The 19,025-nt window shown below is 40.7% G+C and overlaps 1 protein-coding gene across 13 annotated transcripts in view; it reads right to left on the bottom strand.

Annotated features, from left to right (window-relative positions):
* The window catches only part of FRMD4A (FERM domain containing 4A), a 614,972-nt gene that overhangs the window by 101,417 nt on the left and 494,530 nt on the right, over positions 1-19,025 (bottom strand). For all 13 annotated transcript variants that reach the window (XM_053257645.1, XM_053257644.1, XM_053257646.1 and 10 more), the window contains 4 exons: positions 15,438-15,521; positions 4,303-4,368; positions 2,729-2,786; positions 159-245 (listed from right to left, as the gene is read on the bottom strand). In XM_053257645.1, the coding sequence (XP_053113620.1) occupies positions 159-245; positions 2,729-2,786; positions 4,303-4,368; positions 15,438-15,521 (295 nt within the window). The remainder of the gene's footprint in view (positions 1-158; positions 246-2,728; positions 2,787-4,302; positions 4,369-15,437; positions 15,522-19,025) is intronic.

The raw sequence follows: 19,025 nt of genomic DNA, 5'->3' as shown, positions 1-19,025 counted from the left end.
ACAGTTATCATTTGAATAACTCTTCTCAGAGGATTTTATGGGAGTTATCACAAGAGAAGCTCCCATAAATCCTGACAAACTAGCAATACAAATTAATGTCTCTGTCCATTATTTAATCAATATACAACATATAATATGCCTTCACAGAATATACTTACCTTTCTTGGTTTCACTTTGTCATGGTAATCATACTGAAAGATCCCCTTGTAGCTAAGTCCTAACCACCAAGGAATTCCCTGCTTGTCCTAGGGGTGCAAAACACACACACGGACACACACACAAAAATCAATATTGTACTGAAGGAGGGTTGGCCAGATAGCATAAGATTAGGGACAAAAGAAGTGATCATTTCTTACCTTCTGGGCTACTCAAATTTATTTGCTTTTAAATATTTTCAGTATATGTGGGCAGTCATGGAACAAAAACAGAGACTTATAGAGCATATTCTTAACACAGATTGCTTCTAAACAGACAAGTAGTTTAGTCTGGAATTGCCAGGCAACGTTCCAACTAAGTTCCAATGAAATGAATCAGATTTAAGTTAGTCATGACTAACTGGTCTCATTAATTTCAGTGATGCTTAGTCATGACTAACTAGTCTGGATGGGCTCATTATCCTTTGTTCACACACTTTTTACAGAGAATCCAGATGACATCATTGACATCTAGCTGCATTCCAGTGATTTCTTTCTTGTCCTTTCTTTTCAAGACTTAGGTATAGCTTTTCAAGGATACTTTATCTTAACTTTGGACTAGCTTTTTACATACAGTTGCCCTCTTTATTGCCTCCTGTTCAACATGACAGAAACATTACTGATTAATAGCCTCTTAACTGGTGCTTAATTACTCAGTTCTTGTTTCCTCCAGAGGGGTGTTATCAGAGGTGTACCTAGGTAATTTTGGAGCCTGGACCTAAAGGCCTTTGGAACCCTGCTGCAAGTTAAACATCATTTTTAACACATAGGTTATTGAGGGCACAAACCATACCACCCAGGACACACTAAAGAGGATCCCCCCCTCCCCAGGGTGTGTGAATGTGGAGGCCCTGGACTTCGGCCCCAAAATCCAGGGGTAAGAGCGCCTCTGGGTGTTACTGATCAAATAGATCTGTTGGATTGGAGTAGTGTGTGTGGGGAAGTCAAATGACTACATAGCAGAACTATTTTACACAAAAGTGCATGGTTTTTCATGTGAGCCTTATTTTGAATTATTAAATAGGTTTAGTTAACATAACGGCCAGCAGCTCAACAACATATTGGAAAGGGTATATTAACAATATATAGACTGAAGACCTTTTCTGAGGTGGTGCTCACTTTGTGGAATGCTCTTCCTAGGAAAATTTGTCCAGTGCTGTTTGTTTTCATTTCCTAGTCAAGTGAAAAGCTTCCTATTTGCACGGGCCTTTTAGAAGGGCTTGATTTAAGTTGCTATATTGTTTTTATGCTACTGAATTTGCTTTTATTACTGCTATTGCATTTTAATGTTTTTGTCATCTATGGTGGTTTTTAATTTTGTAAGCTCCATTGAGTTGAAACCTGAAGGCCAATGTAAAAGATTACAAATAAAGAAACAAATTATATACAAGCAGCAAATAAAAACAGACTGGATTGTTCACTTATTTCTAACTGCAGACTTTGGACAATATAAAACACACAAGGGAAACAGTCTTTTTCTGCACTTGAATATGTTTATTATTTCTGGCTTTGATATGCTAATACATGATTCCTTTATGTTCCACAAGTCAATGACTAGAAGCATTCTCAATGCATAGACTAAAAAATAAATGGCATTCTACAGTTGCCAAATACACTTGTAATCTCAAAAATCTAAATTGTGAGTTTCTTTAACTGATTGCACAACCCCAACAATACTGCAGTAACCCAGCTGTTAAACTAGGTATTCTCAAATACCTAAGATTATGAAAGCCTGGATCAAAATTGTTAAGCCCTGAACATTTACTACTAATTGCACTGTCCCATCATCTACTGCAGGTGCCTGATTCTTCGGCTGAGAGTACATCAATATTAAAGCTATTTATCTTAACACAGGAGATAAGCCTTTCATGAAAGAGCAATGGCTGCCATCCTGACTAATGCAGCGTGGGCATGCCAAGAAGATGTGTCTGCATTGTGGACAGCTTCCCCACTACTGCTGCACCCATGCATACAGCAAGCAGGAATTCTGATTATCTCCTCTGCCTCTGGAAGTGTCCTGTGTAACTTGAAAATATGCCCCTAAAGGCTGCATGACCCTCAGGGACATATTTTCAGGTGGCACAGGGCACTTCCAGAGGCAGAACAGATTGTCGAAATTTGCTTCCCCAGCTGCATGCCTGATGCTCAGCAGCATGGCTACATCATCCTGGTGCATTCCTGCTTCAGGATGTTGGCCAATGAGAGCCAGCATGGTGTAGTGGTTAGAGTGCTGGACTAGGACCAGGGAGACTTGAGTTCAAATCCTCATTCAGCCATGATACTTGCTCGGTGACTCTGGGCCAGTCACTTCTCTCTCAGCCTAACCTACTTCACAGGGTTCTTGTGAAGAGAAACTTGAGTATGTAGTACACCACTCTGGGTTCCTTGGAGGAAGAGCGGGATATAAATGTAAATAAATAAATAAATAAATAAATAATGATGATAATGTAAACGAAGAATAAAGATTTTTTGCTGTTACTGTTCATGATCAACCAATTCATTTACTCAAACGAGGCTTTTCAGTCAGTGCTTACCTTGACTGCGTAATAATGGACTCCATACGTTGGAAGGGATTCTACAATGCTCATGTAACTGTGGAAAGAAGCACAAAAGAATAGCAAGAGGTTTGTGTCAAGAGAAGACATTCATGAACACTTACAGTAGGCTCTCTTGCTAGCATATGCAGACACCACTGACATGAATTCTTCTGAACTTGAAAAGAATTAATGCATTTAACATAACTTGGTAAGACACAAAAACATATTTTAATTAGGCTAACGATGAGACGTCATGAGGGTGAGTAGGGTGAATTATTAGACATGTTAAAGGGAAAAGAGTGTTCGTTTGTTTCAGTTGTGCCCTCCAGCCATCTTAAGCATTATGGCAAATCTATTTGTTATATCTTTCTGAATAATGGTTTATACTGTAATGTTTTATATCCTTGAGTGCCACTTTTCAAATACTTTTCAGTAAAATCTAAATTAAAAAACAACAACAATTTGTTATCTATTCAGAAACAGCATACACCAAAACAGTGGCTTGCTTGCTTGCTTGATTTATTTATTTAACAAATTTTTATACAGCCCAAAACTTATGTCTCTGGGCAGTTTACAACAAAAAATAACTGAAAAGTTAAAATGTTAATTAAAACAAATAAATGACAACAGAGAAATTAAAACATAGGTTAAAATAAATGACAAAAAGTTAAAACATTACAACAATTTAAAACCTTAAAACAATATTTTAAAATAATGTTAAAACTATTAAAATGGTATTTAATTAAAAGCCTGGATGAACAAATGTGTCCTTAAATATATTTTTTTTAATTGTCAGAGATGGGTAGGCTCTTATTTCAGGAGAGAGAATGTTCCAAAGCTTTGGGGCAGCTGCTGAGAAGGCCTGTCCCCAAGTAGCCATATGCATAGCTCCCTCCTGCCATTGATCTCTTGCCATGGATTCAAAGGTATACTGCCACTCAGCCTAGAACTAGGACATAACCACTATGATTAATAGCCATTGACAGATTCGTCCTCCATGAATTTGTCTAATCCCCTTTTAAAGCCATCCAAGCTAGTAGCCATTACCACATCCCATGGCAGAGAATTCCAGAGATTAATTATGCATTGGGTGAAAAAGTACTTCCTTTCTCCATCCTACATCTTTTGCATGTACTAAATTAAGACTTTCAAACTTTGTGCCTTCAGGGGACCCCTTCTATATCAACTTGTCTGCTGAGGAATCCCTGCAAAGGGTTCTGGGATATGTTTTAGGGTCCCCATTCAGTTCATGTAGGGTGACACCATTGCCCTGCATCTACTGAGTGCGTACTCTAGAATACACTGAACACCCCTCTGCAGCTCTGGATTGCAGGGAAAGATCAGTGATAGGAATGCTATTTTCCAAGGAACTTTATCTGCCATTATTGATCTTCTTATTAAGAAATAACAAGTAATCATCTGAAGAATCAAAAAGATTTCTGGAACACAGTTTAGAAACAAAAACCACTACAAGAGAGCTGCAAGATGCAATTATGTGCAGCATTTACAACCAAAGCATGCTATATCCCAGAGGCAAAGGTCATAGCATATAATTCCCCTTCCCAACTTACTTGACAATGGCTTGACCTCTTGTCTGGCCATTTAGCTTCTTGTAATGCTCAATAACTCGGTCTTCACTGTGAATGAGAGAAACAGAATCTTAACTTTAGCACAGCTGAGAAAACAGAGAATGACCTCCACAGTAGAAGAGGGTATCAACCAGTGTTCCCTCTAAGGCGTGCACGTGTGTGTGCACTCACACAGTTTTTGATGTCCGCTCAGTTAATTTTAGATCCCACTCAGGTTTAATGAGGAAGGCTCCATTCTGAATGCACGTGTGCAAACACTGCCTTAATAATGCCACGCAGAACAAAATTCATTCTGCACACAGATGGAAAAAATTAGAAAGAACAATGGTGTCAACTAGCCCAAGGAATCTCGAAGACAACCACAAGATGCAATGGAAAGCAGAAAAACAAAGATAGCTGGCACAGAATACTAATACTATGAATATTTATATACCACTTTTCTTTACATTTATAATATAGTAGCTACTAAAGAAATGCAGAAACAGTATCAATGAATGTTTTAAAAAACTATGTTCACTTTATTTAATGATAAATGCATACTCTAACATGCAATTTTCTTGACAAAAAATGATAGGAAAACATCATATGGTATACAAGAGAACCCTGTTATTCACAGGGGTTCTGTTCCACCGGTGGGGGGGGGGGGGCGTGGATAGCAAAACCACAGATAACAGGGCATCAGGGTAATGGGAATTCTGGAGGCAGTGAAAAACAGGACAAAAAGGATTGGAAGTGAGGGGAATTGGAAGTGGGGAGTGCCTATTGTGCTCTGTGCATCCCCAGCTGTCCAGCAATGCCCCCACAAAGTCCCAAATCATGGATCTTTTCTGCAAAAGATCACAGTTTTTAAACACGCCCCCCCACACACAAAATGAGCCACAAAACAGTTTCTGTGCTCAAAATGGCAGGCAGAAATGACCTCAGAGGCCATTTCCGCCCATCCCCAACTCACAGATATGCAAGTCTTAATCCTTTAATTGCTGAATGTTATTGTGTATACAGAGGCTGGGTGGCAATTAGACAACCACGGATACGCGAGACTGTGGATGCTGGGTCCACAATTAGCATGGTTTGCCTGTATAGCACAGGAAATGATATCCAAACACAGATATTCTAACGAAAGTGAATAGGAGGACCCCATGAAAGTTCGTGTATGTATGAGATGCTATTATGCATCATTGGCTTCCCTATACCTCACAGAGGGCCAGTGGACAGGTCTTCCAGACACAACTTTTTCCCAATAAGTTTCGCATTGAACCATATGCAGAACAGAGAATCCACATGCAGCAATCCTTGCAGGTTTCTTTTTTTGTACTCATGTTACTATTTTCCACTTGCACAAGGCGGGGAGGGGAAGGAACATTGCTGGTTGGTTGTCTTCACCTGCCCTTGTTCCTTATCTTTCCCTTCGCCTTTCCTCACTGACTTACACTTCAGTTCATGTCTAGAACCAGAGTCGAACCATTTCAACACCCTGGTTCTAATGCTTGTAAAGGGGAATCTAGTAAGGTGTAAAAGGGAGCATGCCAGTAGGAGCCAGCCAGTGTTCCCTCTAACAGGAATTCCCAGATGTTGTTGACTGCAACTCCCATAATCCCCAGCCAAAGGCCATTGCAGCTGGGGATGCTTGGAGTTGTAGTGAACAACATCTGGGAATCCCTGTTAGAGGGAACACTGGAGCCAACCTTCTAACATGTCACAATTTACACACAAAACCACTTCTCCTTGGAACTAGACAAGTTGTGCTATGGTCCAACTACATGCTTCTGCATCAAACAAGTTGTTCTGCTAGTATTTTCAGGTCAAATAGCACAGCAATGAAAAGAAACAGGTGTTTCACAGGAGTAGGGTACCTCACACGTGGGATGTCATCTGGATACCATGGAAAATCCCCTGTAACAAACAGTGTACATAATGGAATAAACCTCTGGCTGCATTCACACATAACACGGAATTGTGGGTCCAATGGACTTGCAGTTCTACTCCCCGCCCCCACTCTTCTGCATTTGGATGAAATGGAGAGCGTCTTCTTTGCAGTCAGCAAGACTGCATAGAGGAGGGGGAACTGGCCGTGCAGGCTTTCTTCTTGCTTGAAGGACAGCCTGCATAACCAATCATGCAGGGAGAGAAGGAGGAACTTCCTCCCTCAACTCTGGTCTGAAGGGATGCAGCCTCCAGTGCTGCATTCAGATGTAACGGAGGCTCCATGGAACCCCAATTTATGAAGTGTTAGGTCGTAGAAGTAACAGGACCAGAGTTGCAAGCATTCGGATGTAATGGTACGGAGACCTCTTTACTCTCCAACTCTGGTTCCCCATTATGTGCAAATGCGGCCACTGTCTGGAAGGGTTCTAGATATAATGTTGTCAATCTCTTAACCACAGTGAAGTGATGGGAGAGGGCTGCACACTCCCTCATTCTGTTTTGAATTTCTAACTCCCAACAATGGTTTACTGTTACCTCTACACTGCTACTAACGCTTAGTTCCAAATCCTAATTAAATGGAAACTGTGGCTAGTGCTAAACATAGTAAGCAGTAATGCAAAATACAACATTGAACCTTAGTCAAGTCTGACATGTAAAGGAAGGGGGAAATTTGTGCTGGAGTAGATGAAAGGAAAATATCAACTGAAAAGGCCCTAGAACCAGGTAACCTAAATAGTTAGTCTGTTTCTGTATGCCATGCAAACAAACCCTCCTGTGCATTCATTTCCAGAATAAGCAACACGGTTTCAGATTCCATTTTAGTAGACTGTCTTGATACCTGTTTGACTTTGATTGACCCTCTCTGATTAACAAGACAATAGCACTTGGCTAATCAATTGGTGACTTGAAAGCAGGGATGTGCAAATCATTGAGGTTGAATCGATTTGACTCAAATCTGGTCTATTTGAGTGATCTGACCTCGAACCAAATCTGGCCTGGCACCCCCGGCCAAAATAGAACTCGAATAGAATCTCCCCAGATTCAGTTCAAATAGATGCAAGATTTGAGTTTCCTTTAGTCATGTTCCATTTCATCATGTCCCTCTGAGCTTCTCTGGTGGGGCACTCTGGTGATTTTTAAGGATTTTTTTAAGTTTTAAATGATTTTGTATTTTTCTGCCATAGGGTATAATGGGGATTCAAAGCAGCCCCATTATTCCCCGTGGGTAGCACCTAGTTACTCCAGAGAGGGTATGGGGGTAGGGCAGTATGGATGCTAACTACCACCCAAACCACAAGGCAGTGGATACGGGTAATTTTTGGGGAATTTTTATGTCTTTTTCTCATAATAAATCTTTATGTAGAAGTAATATAAACACATTAGATAATCTGATGTTACATTGCTTTTTCATAGGGATTCATTATGAGAAAAAGTTAGTTAACACCAGATATTCTAAAATACATTAAAAATCTGTAAAAATTACCATGGTGCCCCACTGTCTTGCGGGTTGGGTGGTAGTTGGCACCTATAGTGCTTTACCCCTCAACCCGCTTTTGAGTACCTAGGTGCTACTCATGGGAAATAACAGGGCCACTTTGAATCCCCATTATTCCCGATGGTAGAAAAATAGAAAAGCATTTAAAACTAAAAAAATTCTTTAAAAATCAACCATTTGCCCAATCGCTTTGCAGTTTGGGTGGTAGGCAGCATCCAAGGTGCCCTGCCACCCAACCAGCCTTGCTGTCCCCTAGCACATTAACATTGAATTTGAATCAAATCTACCCTGATTCAAGGGCAGCAGATTCGAATTCTAATTGAATCAGGGCAACTGAATTCAAACTCAAATTGAATCACAAAAATCATTTTGTGCACATCTCTACTTGAAAGTTTTCCCCTCTTTAAAGGTCCTTCAAAGAAAGGACACCTTTGGTTCCTGCTACAACATCAAAGCTCAATTCAGATTTCATGCCAAATTGGTGTTAAGAAAGCATGCCTATGTTATATTGTGATGTGTTAACTGACAAACCATAGCCTGCAATCAGCCATCAAATAAGAAGCAGGAAAATGGTCTGAAGTGGCTTTTATATCATGGTTTATTTTGTACTGATTCTGGTAGAGTGATGTTTGAATTGACAAACCATAGTTAAAGCCCTTGCTCTGCTTCTGGAGCTTACACCAAGAGACTGGAGCACAATGTAGGCTGAAGGCAAGTGAAGCAGACTAGCAGCTCGAAACTATATATGTTTCAAACTGCAAATCATGGTTTGGCTTCTAAACTACAGTTACTGCAAACTATAGTTTTTTGGTATGATGCCTGAACTGAGCCAGTGTTTCAGGCACATCTCGTGAGAGTTGTTTAGAGGAGAGAAAAGGCATAGAGTAGGGCTGAATGGTGGATGGAGGGGCAGCTGCTGAGGAGGAGGAGGAGGAGGGCTGAGGAGGAGGCAGTGCTGTGGCAACAAGGGATATTGAGCCACCTAGTTATCCTTATTGCAGTACAAAAGACAAACAGAGAACTTAAGTGAACAGAAAGGCCTTAAGTTGCTTGTCTGTCATTTCAGCTGTTCATCTTTTAGCCACAAAGTGGGGTTACTGACAGTTGCACAGTGACTGGTACCACCTGCTAACATCACACTGACTCCAAACTGTCACCACTTCAATGACATATAAACGCATTCTTAATGCAGTATAACTTCAGATGGCTATGGTTTTGCAATGCATGAAACAGCACAAAGCTAAAATGCTGCTGCATGGCTGACAGCTTGTAAACAGAGATCTGGTTGGCGGGGACTAGAGACAGGGCGTTTCTGGTTGTGGCCCCTCAGCTTTGGAACCCCCTCCTCAAAGAGCTTAGCCATGCTCCCTCCCTCAGTGTTTTTAAAAAGCAAATAAACACACATCTTTTAAAAGAGGCTTTTTAATGTTTTATATGCTGCTTATATCTGGTAGGTTCTTTCATTTTTATAGCTCTGATTTTAGCTTTTTATTAATAACTTTTAATTTGAAATTTTTATAACATTTTATAACATTTTTATAACATTTTATAATATGGTTTTAACCTGGTCTTTTAACTTGTTTAACTTTATTAATATTTTATTTTACATTTTATATATTTTACTAATGTTTTGAGCTGCCCTGAGCAGTGGTGTACTGGAGAGACAGGGTATAAATATTTTAAATAAATAAATACACAAACAAACATCCTTATGAAACCTTTCAAAGAAAATGAATAATATTGTAAAGAAGACATGTTTTAGATGGATGCATAACAATATGCAGATCAAGCAAAATAAAGACAGAGAGAAAGAGAGAATGCACACAGTGAAGTAAATCAATGTAAACATTTATTCAACCTGGAGTTTTCAAGTTGTTCCAGGTTGAACATTCCATATTGACCAAAATGTAGCAATGCGCTGGACAGATTTTTCAAATACTGGAGAGAATTCTATATCCAAGGAGATAAGTGAAACCTCTAAGGAATAAGGAGTTCTACATGCAGTAAAGTTGCTAAAGATTCGGTAGTGAAATAAAACTGCAATAACAAGTTCTCAGCATGGATGTCACATAGACTAAGACTTCACTTAGTCTATGGAAAATAACTAATCAGTCTATGGAAAATAACTAATATTTGAACTCTGGCCTGTTCCTGAAACCTTTATTCATAGGACTTAATGGCTATGGAGATTTCCCCCCCTGATTTTTAATGTTGATATTTTGGAAAGGTTTTCTTGTGCAAGAGCACCTTTATGTCAAGCCAAAAAGGTATTCTTGCACAATAACATCTTAACAAACCTTAAAAATAAAAATAAAAAAGCTTCAGGGAAGAATAATCCCAACTGCAGCTATTTGAGAGGAGAGGCTATTCTGTGCTCTGGAACATAGGTACATGCATGGGTGGGCAGGCAGGCAGAAGATTGAAGCCATTTTTTAAATTGCCATCCCCTCAAAATTGTTCTAACTGCCAAAAGATGCCGATGTCATTTTGTATTTCCAACAATTTTTTTTCTTTTGATATGCCAGTGTTTCCCCCGATATTTTTTCAATATTAGAGTACCGATTTGATGATTCTGATCTAGTGCAGGCTTCTAAATACTGGATTGGAATTATTCCCAATGTATCCAATATTCCTCATTATATTGGATGTATCCGACTGCACAAGCCTAGTGGCTGGTAGATACCAATTCCAACTAAGATTAGATATGGCACAATATCTAATATGCTCCAAACTAGGATATAGTTCAAAATATAGTTCATAGAAATTTTCCTGGTGGGAGCAGAAACTATATTAGAATTCCACAGGTTAACTGCTCTGTAGCCCTGCTTCAGTTTAACACTAATTTTGAATTAGTCCCTGAACAAGACCCCATACCACAAAATGAAAATCATACTCCCTTGCTGTCATCAAATTACAAGGCTGAAGAAATTAAAGGAGCAGCAGATAAGAAACTTCCCACCCAGAGCTGGGCTTGAAGCTTAATGCTTTAAAGAGAAACATGAAAGAGCCACCAGCAGCAAAGCAGCCAAACACATCTCACTTGTATCAAACAGCATTCATTTCCCCAAACTAATTCATATTTGCACTGATTAAAGGGATGGGAGAGGCAGATGGAGAACTCTTCCCTAGGGCATCCTGAATTTAAATAGGATATTGCCATTTCTTCTTCTTCTTTTTAATGAAAAAACATCGTAATACAAAAATATAATTATAACAAAGAATACACCATGCAATTACAACAAACAATTAGAGTAAGGGAGTACATCATCATTAAATTTTGAGTTCTAAAAAGTAATAAACAGAATGCATCATTGTACAAATATGTCTGCTTTTACATTCAGTTCTGATTTTCTAAAATAAGTTAAAATATGTTAATTTTACAAGTAGTGCATGACCCAGATGTGTTTACAACTATCTGTTAATGAAAGTGGATATGAACATTTCCAAAAAGATGAGATACAGTCTTGCAGCTGAAAAACAAAAAACCCAGTTCTAAATCTTCCTCCAAAACTACCCCTTTGATACAACTAAAAAGGACTCAGAACATTTGACAAGAATAGTGTAATTAGAGGACAAGCCCAAAACAAATGGTAATGCCTGCTTTAGGGCTTTGACATCTCCGACAACTATTTTGACCAGATTTATAAATATGTGACAATCGCAAAGGGTTAACTACCAATGGTGCTGTAGCTTCCAGAAAGTCTCTGCAAGGATAAAATTACCCAAATACTTTGACACACTTTTCCATGGCCAAGACTGAGACAACAATGCTGAGCCAGGCTCTTCCCGCTGTTCTTCTCCTCGAGAAGATGATGGGTGAGCTCCAGACCACGTTGAACACTGAGGAAGCAATTGCCTTGGCAGGTCAGCTGAGGACTGGAGTGGTGGATTGGCTCAGCTCATTTTTTCTGTGTGTATGATTCCCTCTCCCCCCCCCCGCAATCTGTGAGATTTCTCTTTCTCTCTCTGATTTTTTTTGTGTGTGTGTGGTTTCTTCCCCACTGCCACAAGCTTGAGTTGCTTTCTCTGTGTAAGATTTCTCTCAGTGTGTGTGTGTGTGTGGTCCTCCCCCCACCCCCGGGCCCATGCTTGAGATCTCTCTCTCTCTCTCTGGTTTTCATTTGCCCACACCCCCATGATTGAGTTAGTCTCTGTGTGTATTTTTCTGAGGGAGAGATGTTCTTTTCTCCCTCATTTGGAAGTCACTGTTGGGTGTGGGGGTTGGTTTAGTTTTTAAACTTTTCAATTTTGCTAGAGCGAAAAACCTATTTTAAATTTTTCTTTCTGATTTTGAGTTGCCATGTGGTGACTGATTGTGAGGCTGGGTGCTAAATTGTTTGCTGGTTTTAATCTGGTTTGTGCTTTTTCTTCTTCTGTCTTTGCCTCGTTGTTTAAAATATATTTCTGTACTACCCCTCAACAACAAAAAAGTTACATAGCAGCAAAACTTTTAAGACTACAGATAACGCCCCCTACCCCCAGAATAGCTCACAATTATGTAGGGGAAAGGAAAAGTGGAGCATTAAGGAGCCTGAAAGTAACCTGTATACAGAGTTGATAGAAGCATGTTGTTGTTTCAAATGGCCATTGTTGATGTGTATAACTTGTACCGGATATACTAAGATCTGGTATTTCATGTGTAAGCTCCATAGTTGACTTTATCCCACAGGCTAGGGTTAAGAGACTAAGAGTATACTGCTTAAAAAAAAAAAAAATCTCTGAGGTAGGGCAAATTAATTTGGGAAGTGGTGCGCTGAGGTGGCGGTCAGTTATGGCATGCATGAGTTGGATGGACAGTAAAGGCCCCAAAGCAAGTCCTGCATAACTTGCAATGTTATAATAACTTTGGAGTGGCTTGGCAGAAAGGTTTGAAATTTCACACAAAGAGTGGATTCTCTGCTGTATTTTCTGCCATGAGTAAAAAATATATGAAAAATTCCTGGGTGGCCAATTAACTACAGAATGCTACCTAAATGTGCTTCCACCATATGCATTGATAACTTTCTGCCCAGCCATTCTGGAATTATATCAGCCCTGCTGGATCAGACCCAAGGACTATCTAGTCCAGCATCCTGTCTCATACAGTGGCCAACCAGATGCCTCTGGGAAGCCCATAGGCAGGAGCTGAGGGCATGCCTTCTCTCCTGCTGTTGCTTCCCTGCAACTGATATTCAGAGGCATCCTTCCGCTAAACCTGGGGGCAGTCTATAGCCATCAGGACTAGTAGCCATTGATAGTCCTATCCCCCATGAATTTGTCTAAGCCCCTTTTAAAACCATTCAAGCTAGTGGCAGTCACCACATTTTAAGAACATAATAACAGCCCAGCTGGATCAGGCCCAAGGCCTATCTAGTCTAGGATCCTGTCTCATACAGTGGCCCACCAGATGCCTCTGGGAAGCCCACAAGCAAGAGCTGAGGGCATGCCCTCTCTCTTGCCTATGGGCTTTCCAAATGTAGCTGTTGCTCCCCTGCAGCTGGTATTTAGAGGAGTCTTGCCTCTTAGGCTGGAGGTGGCCTTACCTAATGTATATTATATTTATAAAAGTATTAATGTATATTTATGCATATTTGCATAAACATACTTGTTTTACATTCTTGTGAATTGTGTGTGCGTGAGTGAATGTAGGGGAATGTAGGGCCATTGCCACTCGGAGGAGGTGTGGATTGTGGGCTAGTAGTAACTTTCAGCACTCTCCTCTCCTGGTGGAGAGAGTGGCGAGAGTTCCTCCGAGTCCCACGTCCAGGCCATACACCTCCTCTGAGTGGCAGCTGCTTGGGGGATAGAAATAAAGTGTGCACAGTTGCAGGTGGGGGGAGGAGAGAGTGCATGAGTGGCCTATGTAGGGTCTGCCGGTCGTGCACTTCCTCTCAGACCGTACGTTGGGGTGGGAGAGTGAACATGTGGGGCCCAGGGAAGCATGGGGCTCAGGGCAATCACCTCAGTTGCCCTGCCCAATGGATGGGCCTGTCTCCAATGAAACACTGCCCAACAAAGCTTGCATCACATTAGCCTGCACAGATAGCCTGTTGTGATAGACAGAATGTTGGAATTGGACTAGAAAAACCCAGATTCAAATCCCCCTCATCCATATACTTCACAGGGTGACTCTAAGCTAGTTGCCACCGTCTCCTTCACAGACTACTTCACGGGGTTGTTGTGATATAATACAGAGCTTGGAGTCTTATGTTAGAGCAGTGGTTGTAAAGCTCAGAGCTTTCTGGTTCAAATCTAACTGTAACCATGAATTCATTAGATGACCCTGGACAAGCCACAGCCTCAGTCCTCCATCTGCCATGTGGGGATAATAAATTGGCCTCCTTTACTGAGATAATGTATGTGGGTTTTTAAAATATTCATAATATGTGATATAGATGTGAACTGTTATTTATCAGTGAGGGAGAGAAAGAGAAATAAATGCTGCCAAGCAGCAAGCACTGCTTGAAATGGATGAAAGGAGAGCTGGTCTTGTGGTAGCAAGCATGACTTGTCTCCATAGCTAAGCAGGGTCTGCCCTGGTTGCATATGAATGGGAGACTTGATGTGTGAGCACTGCAAGATATTCCCCTTAGGGGATGGAGCCGCTCTGGGAAGAGCAGAAGGTTTCAAGTTCCCTCTCTGGCTTCTCCAAGATAGGGCTGAGAGAGATTCCTGCCTGCAACCTTGGAGAAGCCGCTGCCAGTCTGTGAAGACAATACTGAGCTAGATAGACCAATGGTCTGACTCAGTATATGGCAGTTTCCTATGTTGCTATGATGGGGGAGACCTCGTTTGGGCTCTCTGGAGCCCAGGCCATGCCCCTGTGTGACATCACATGGAAAGGGGGTGTGGATAGCCCAAGTGAGCTCGCCCCCGTTCATTTCAGGCAGCATTTGCTGCCTGACAGCCTTTATTTCTCTTTCTCTCTGCTGGAGGGAGAGGAAGGGGGGGGGGAAGGCTGTCAGGCTGCAAATGCTGCCTGAAATGGATGGAGGAATTGCTCGCATGGGCTCTCTGGAGCCCAGGCATGGGAAAGCTCACTCAGGGCTCTCTGGAGCCCAAGCCAGGCCCCTGTGCACATGACATCACAAGAAGGGGTGTTTTGGGCTACCCTTTTCACTATCGGGCTGGGTTCTTTGAACCCGTTAGCACAATGGTGGCTCCACCCCTGGATTCATAGTTTTAACGACTATATTCTCTATGTACACTGCCAATCTAAATTGGCTTAATCTCCAGCCAAAGGCCATTGCAGCTGGCGATGCTGGGAGTTGTAGTCAACAACATCTGGGGATCCCTGTTAGAGGGAACACTGTTCAGTATCCTCACAATTCCCTACAATTCCCATAGCTCTTTGGGAGAATCCACAGCTGTTAAACTGGTACAGAAGATGCTTGAAAATCACAGGTTTAGCTTACACAGTTTTGACCTTTTGTTGGCAACTTTCTTATACCCAAATTTAGTTATTGTGGGGGTACTTTGGGTCTATTGTGGGTTTTCCCACTGGGATTTAAAATTTAAAGAGAAAACCCTTATAAATTTTATATCCCCAACCCTGAGGATCATCAAAACTACTCCCATAACGAAACATGTGTACAGCAAATGAGCAGCCCACACTGTTTTTCAGCTGAGAAGTGGTTGGGAACTGAAAAGTTAAAACCCCAAGCCCACAGCTGCTTCTCCTCAAAATGACTAAGAAGATTGCTCATAGAAAAATTACCAGTAAGCAAGAGATGGGTGCTCCTTAAGTGCTTGTGTTGGAAGAGCTGGAAGCTTCTTTAAGTCAGTCCTTACGATTTCATTGCTGGGGGAAAAGAGGATACAAAAAGAATTTCAGTCCATATGAAATTAACTATGAGATTTGCTATGGCTGGCTGGCTGCTTTGGCTTGAACATCTGTTCTCCCTTAATGAAATGCAGTGGGGTAGGATTTTCCCCTTCCCTTTATTTATTTCACATTAGGGAATATAGCAACCTTTTCACTATAGTATCAAAATCAGAGCAAAGCTATCACAGATGTCTGGTTCCCCCCCCCCCTTCCTCGCTCCAAATGTAAAAAACACAACAATGTATTTTCATAGAGCAAGATCCTCCAGGGAGGTCTCTATGGTACAAGGGGTGGGCGGGATACACAAGCTCCCCTAACAACTTACAAAGTGCTCCAGAAATGCAGCAGTTTATTAGAACATCCACCTGGTACTTATGTCTTATCAAGTCTCTCTTTCCCCTCAGCTCCAGGGTTGCTTGCAGTGGTGTGTGTGTGTGTGTGAGGATTTGTTCACTACTCTTTTGTGGGAAAACAAGCGGAAATGTCAGCCTCAGCACTGGAAAGCACAGCTTGCAAAGCCTAAAGAAATACATATAAAAAGCAGAAGTCCTGAAATGATAAGGAAATGCTTGTGTTTGGCTGAGGGTTGTCATCTTGCTTGATTAATCATAAGATTTTTAATTGAATCAATTGAACGATTATTCTATTAAATCTCAATATATTTCCATATGAATAAAAAAGCAGTTTTTGAAGACTAAAGCATTCTTTGTTTTTACAAGATTATCACACTAGCCTCTAAGATGGCACCTGCACTTGGTGCTTCACACAACCAGCATCATATTTAAAAGGTGTTTAGCCTGCTGCATTGATGGATATGCACAAAATGTCCATATATCAGCATGGTATGTACCAGGATCATAGGCCACTAGCATGATAATTTAAACTATCAACAATGACTATTAAATAGGTACTCTTAATATTTGCACAAAGCCACCTAATGGTGCAGCGGGGAAATGCTTGACTAACAAGCAGAAAGTTGCCGGTTCGAATCCCTGCTGGTATGTTTCCAGACACCTATACCAGGCAGCAGCAATATAGGAAGATGCTGAAAGGCAGAGGCAATGGTAAACACCTCCTGTATTCTACCAAGGAAAACCACAGGGCTCTGTGGGTGTCAGGAGTCAACACTGACTTGAAGGCACACTTTACCTTTAACATTTGCACAGCCACATTCCACATAGAACCTATAATCACAACTGTGGTACAAATGGGGGGAGTGTTGTATGAGTGTTCTAGAGATGTCATATCCCTGTAACAATGCACTTTTTAAAATTAGGTATGGTTCTTCTGCAACAAAAGTACATGCATATTTAGTATTAAAAAAGAGGTTTAGTACAATATTGATCCAGCCTAGATTACTCTATTTCTAAAATAGGGTTGATACAAACTGTATCAACAAAAGTTTTAAAAACTTTTAAAATCATATTTTAAAATTTAAACTGAATTTTAATTTTAAAAAGTCATTTAAAAATGTAAATGAGATCATGAATGTTAATCATAGCTTTTAATTATATTCTATGAATATGTTAACAGCAGTTTATTGGGATGAGAAATAACAGACCTGATCAATCCTATTTTGCAGGTAGTGTACATGCAGCACACACACACAGAGTCAGACCCTTGTCCCCCCAAGTGCAAAGACATTAGGCCCATTCACAAGTTATGTTGAACACTCGTATGGCGAGGGTATACTGTACACAGGTACAGTCATTCACATGTTATGGTGAACGCAGGTACAGAAGTACATTTCCTATCTGTAACATGCATAGATAGGAAGGACCTGTGTCCAGGTTTGCTTTTAAAATGAACACAGGTGCAGTCATTCACATAAACATGTTTACAAGTGTACGGACATCTGTACACTCGTACAGCATAATGTCTGAATCAGGTTAAAGGCGGCCAATGAATGGAGTATTGGGAGGGGGATGGAGTAGATCTGAGCGAGGACGAGGACTCTGGATATAAATGCAAGAGATGGGGAGGGGAACAGAAAGTGAAACCAAAAGTGAACAGAACATATTCATGCATTCCTGAGGAAACGTTTTTGGAGTGTATCCTCCAACACCTATCATGGCAGCAGACCGTAAGAGAGACCCTGTTTGGGAATATTTTAATGAAATTCCTGTACCTGTGGATAAGACAGGCAGGCATGTGAAATGCAAACAGTGCAATAAAGAAATCCAAGGCCTGGCTGCCCAAATGAAACAGCATCTATGAGATGTGAGATGAGATATTATGGTGTGTACATAACCATCTAAAAATGAAACTCAAATCTATCTCAGAATATGTATTAAGATTATTAGACAACAAGAATGTACTTTTACTAGAAAATGATTAAATAGAAACTTCCTAACTAGAGATTTAAATTGTGATTTAAATAATTAAGACTGAGTCCTTCTGTGAAGCGATTTAAATCATCATTTAAATCAACTTGATTTAAATCAAATCAACCCTGTTCTAAAGTGCAGTAAATAAAAGGATATTGTAATGTGCATAATGAAACTATACTTGCTTAGACAGGCAAGTCTCCCTCCATCCGATCTGTGCCAATTTTTTTCTTTGAAAAGCTGAGAAAGTTAGGTTAGTTCGTTGTATTCTACAAGGAAGCTAAATTGTTCTTTGCTGTTCTGATAGAAGAACTTTGCCTGAGCCCATCATCATTGCCAGTAAAGGACTTTTTGGTGGTTTGCCCAAACACAACAGGGGAATGCCTGGGAATCGAGATGGGGGATTTTCCATCATGTAAGTTTCAAGCCAAAAGACAATTGCCATATGTATGACAAATCTCTTAGTGACTAATTACACTGACTGCAGGTGCTGAAAGCTCCTTTGAACCATGAGCAAGAATAAAAAACCATTCTTGTCATTTTTAGACCCCTGTTATATGCCATTTGCACTACAGTAAAGTCTTAGAGCACAATTTTCACACAATCATGAAATGGGCCCTCGACTGGTTAGCTCCTATGAATGACATTTTAGGCCATGTTGCATAGGGCCTAGCTGGGGAACAGGATATTAAAGGTTTCCAGCTCTCAACTGGGGGCAGTTAAAACAGTGCTCCTGATTCCCCAGAAGTGTAGCTGACAGCAGTGGGGCTAAATGGCCACCAGTCCTTAAGAATTGCTGAGAATCTGCAGAGCACCTTGAAGAATACAATCCATTGTGGATTGAGCTCATAGCTTTTTTTGAACTGAATTTTGAATGCTCATTTCTAAACCTGGTTTGTACAGGTTTCTGTTCTGTGACACACCAAATTGAACACAACTGACCAGTTGTGTAGCGTGGCCTGACAGGTACTTTGAAACTCCACCTCCTTTTGAAATCCTAGGCAGGCAGCAGAAACAGGAAGGTTACCAAGCTCTGGGTGGTGGGGGTGTCACTATACGTGGCTGGTGGGATACATTTGGCTTGGCAAGTTGTATAGAACTGTTTTAAATGTTAATTAAAATTGTAAAGAACAAGCTTGAAGATTCTTCAGGA

This window comes from Hemicordylus capensis, chromosome 5, assembly GCF_027244095.1.
Source record: "Hemicordylus capensis ecotype Gifberg chromosome 5, rHemCap1.1.pri, whole genome shotgun sequence".
Classification (NCBI taxonomy): Eukaryota; Metazoa; Chordata; class Lepidosauria; order Squamata; family Cordylidae; genus Hemicordylus; species Hemicordylus capensis.
The sequence above is the reverse complement of the archived record's forward strand: the minus strand, read 5'-3'. Positions and strand labels throughout refer to the sequence as shown.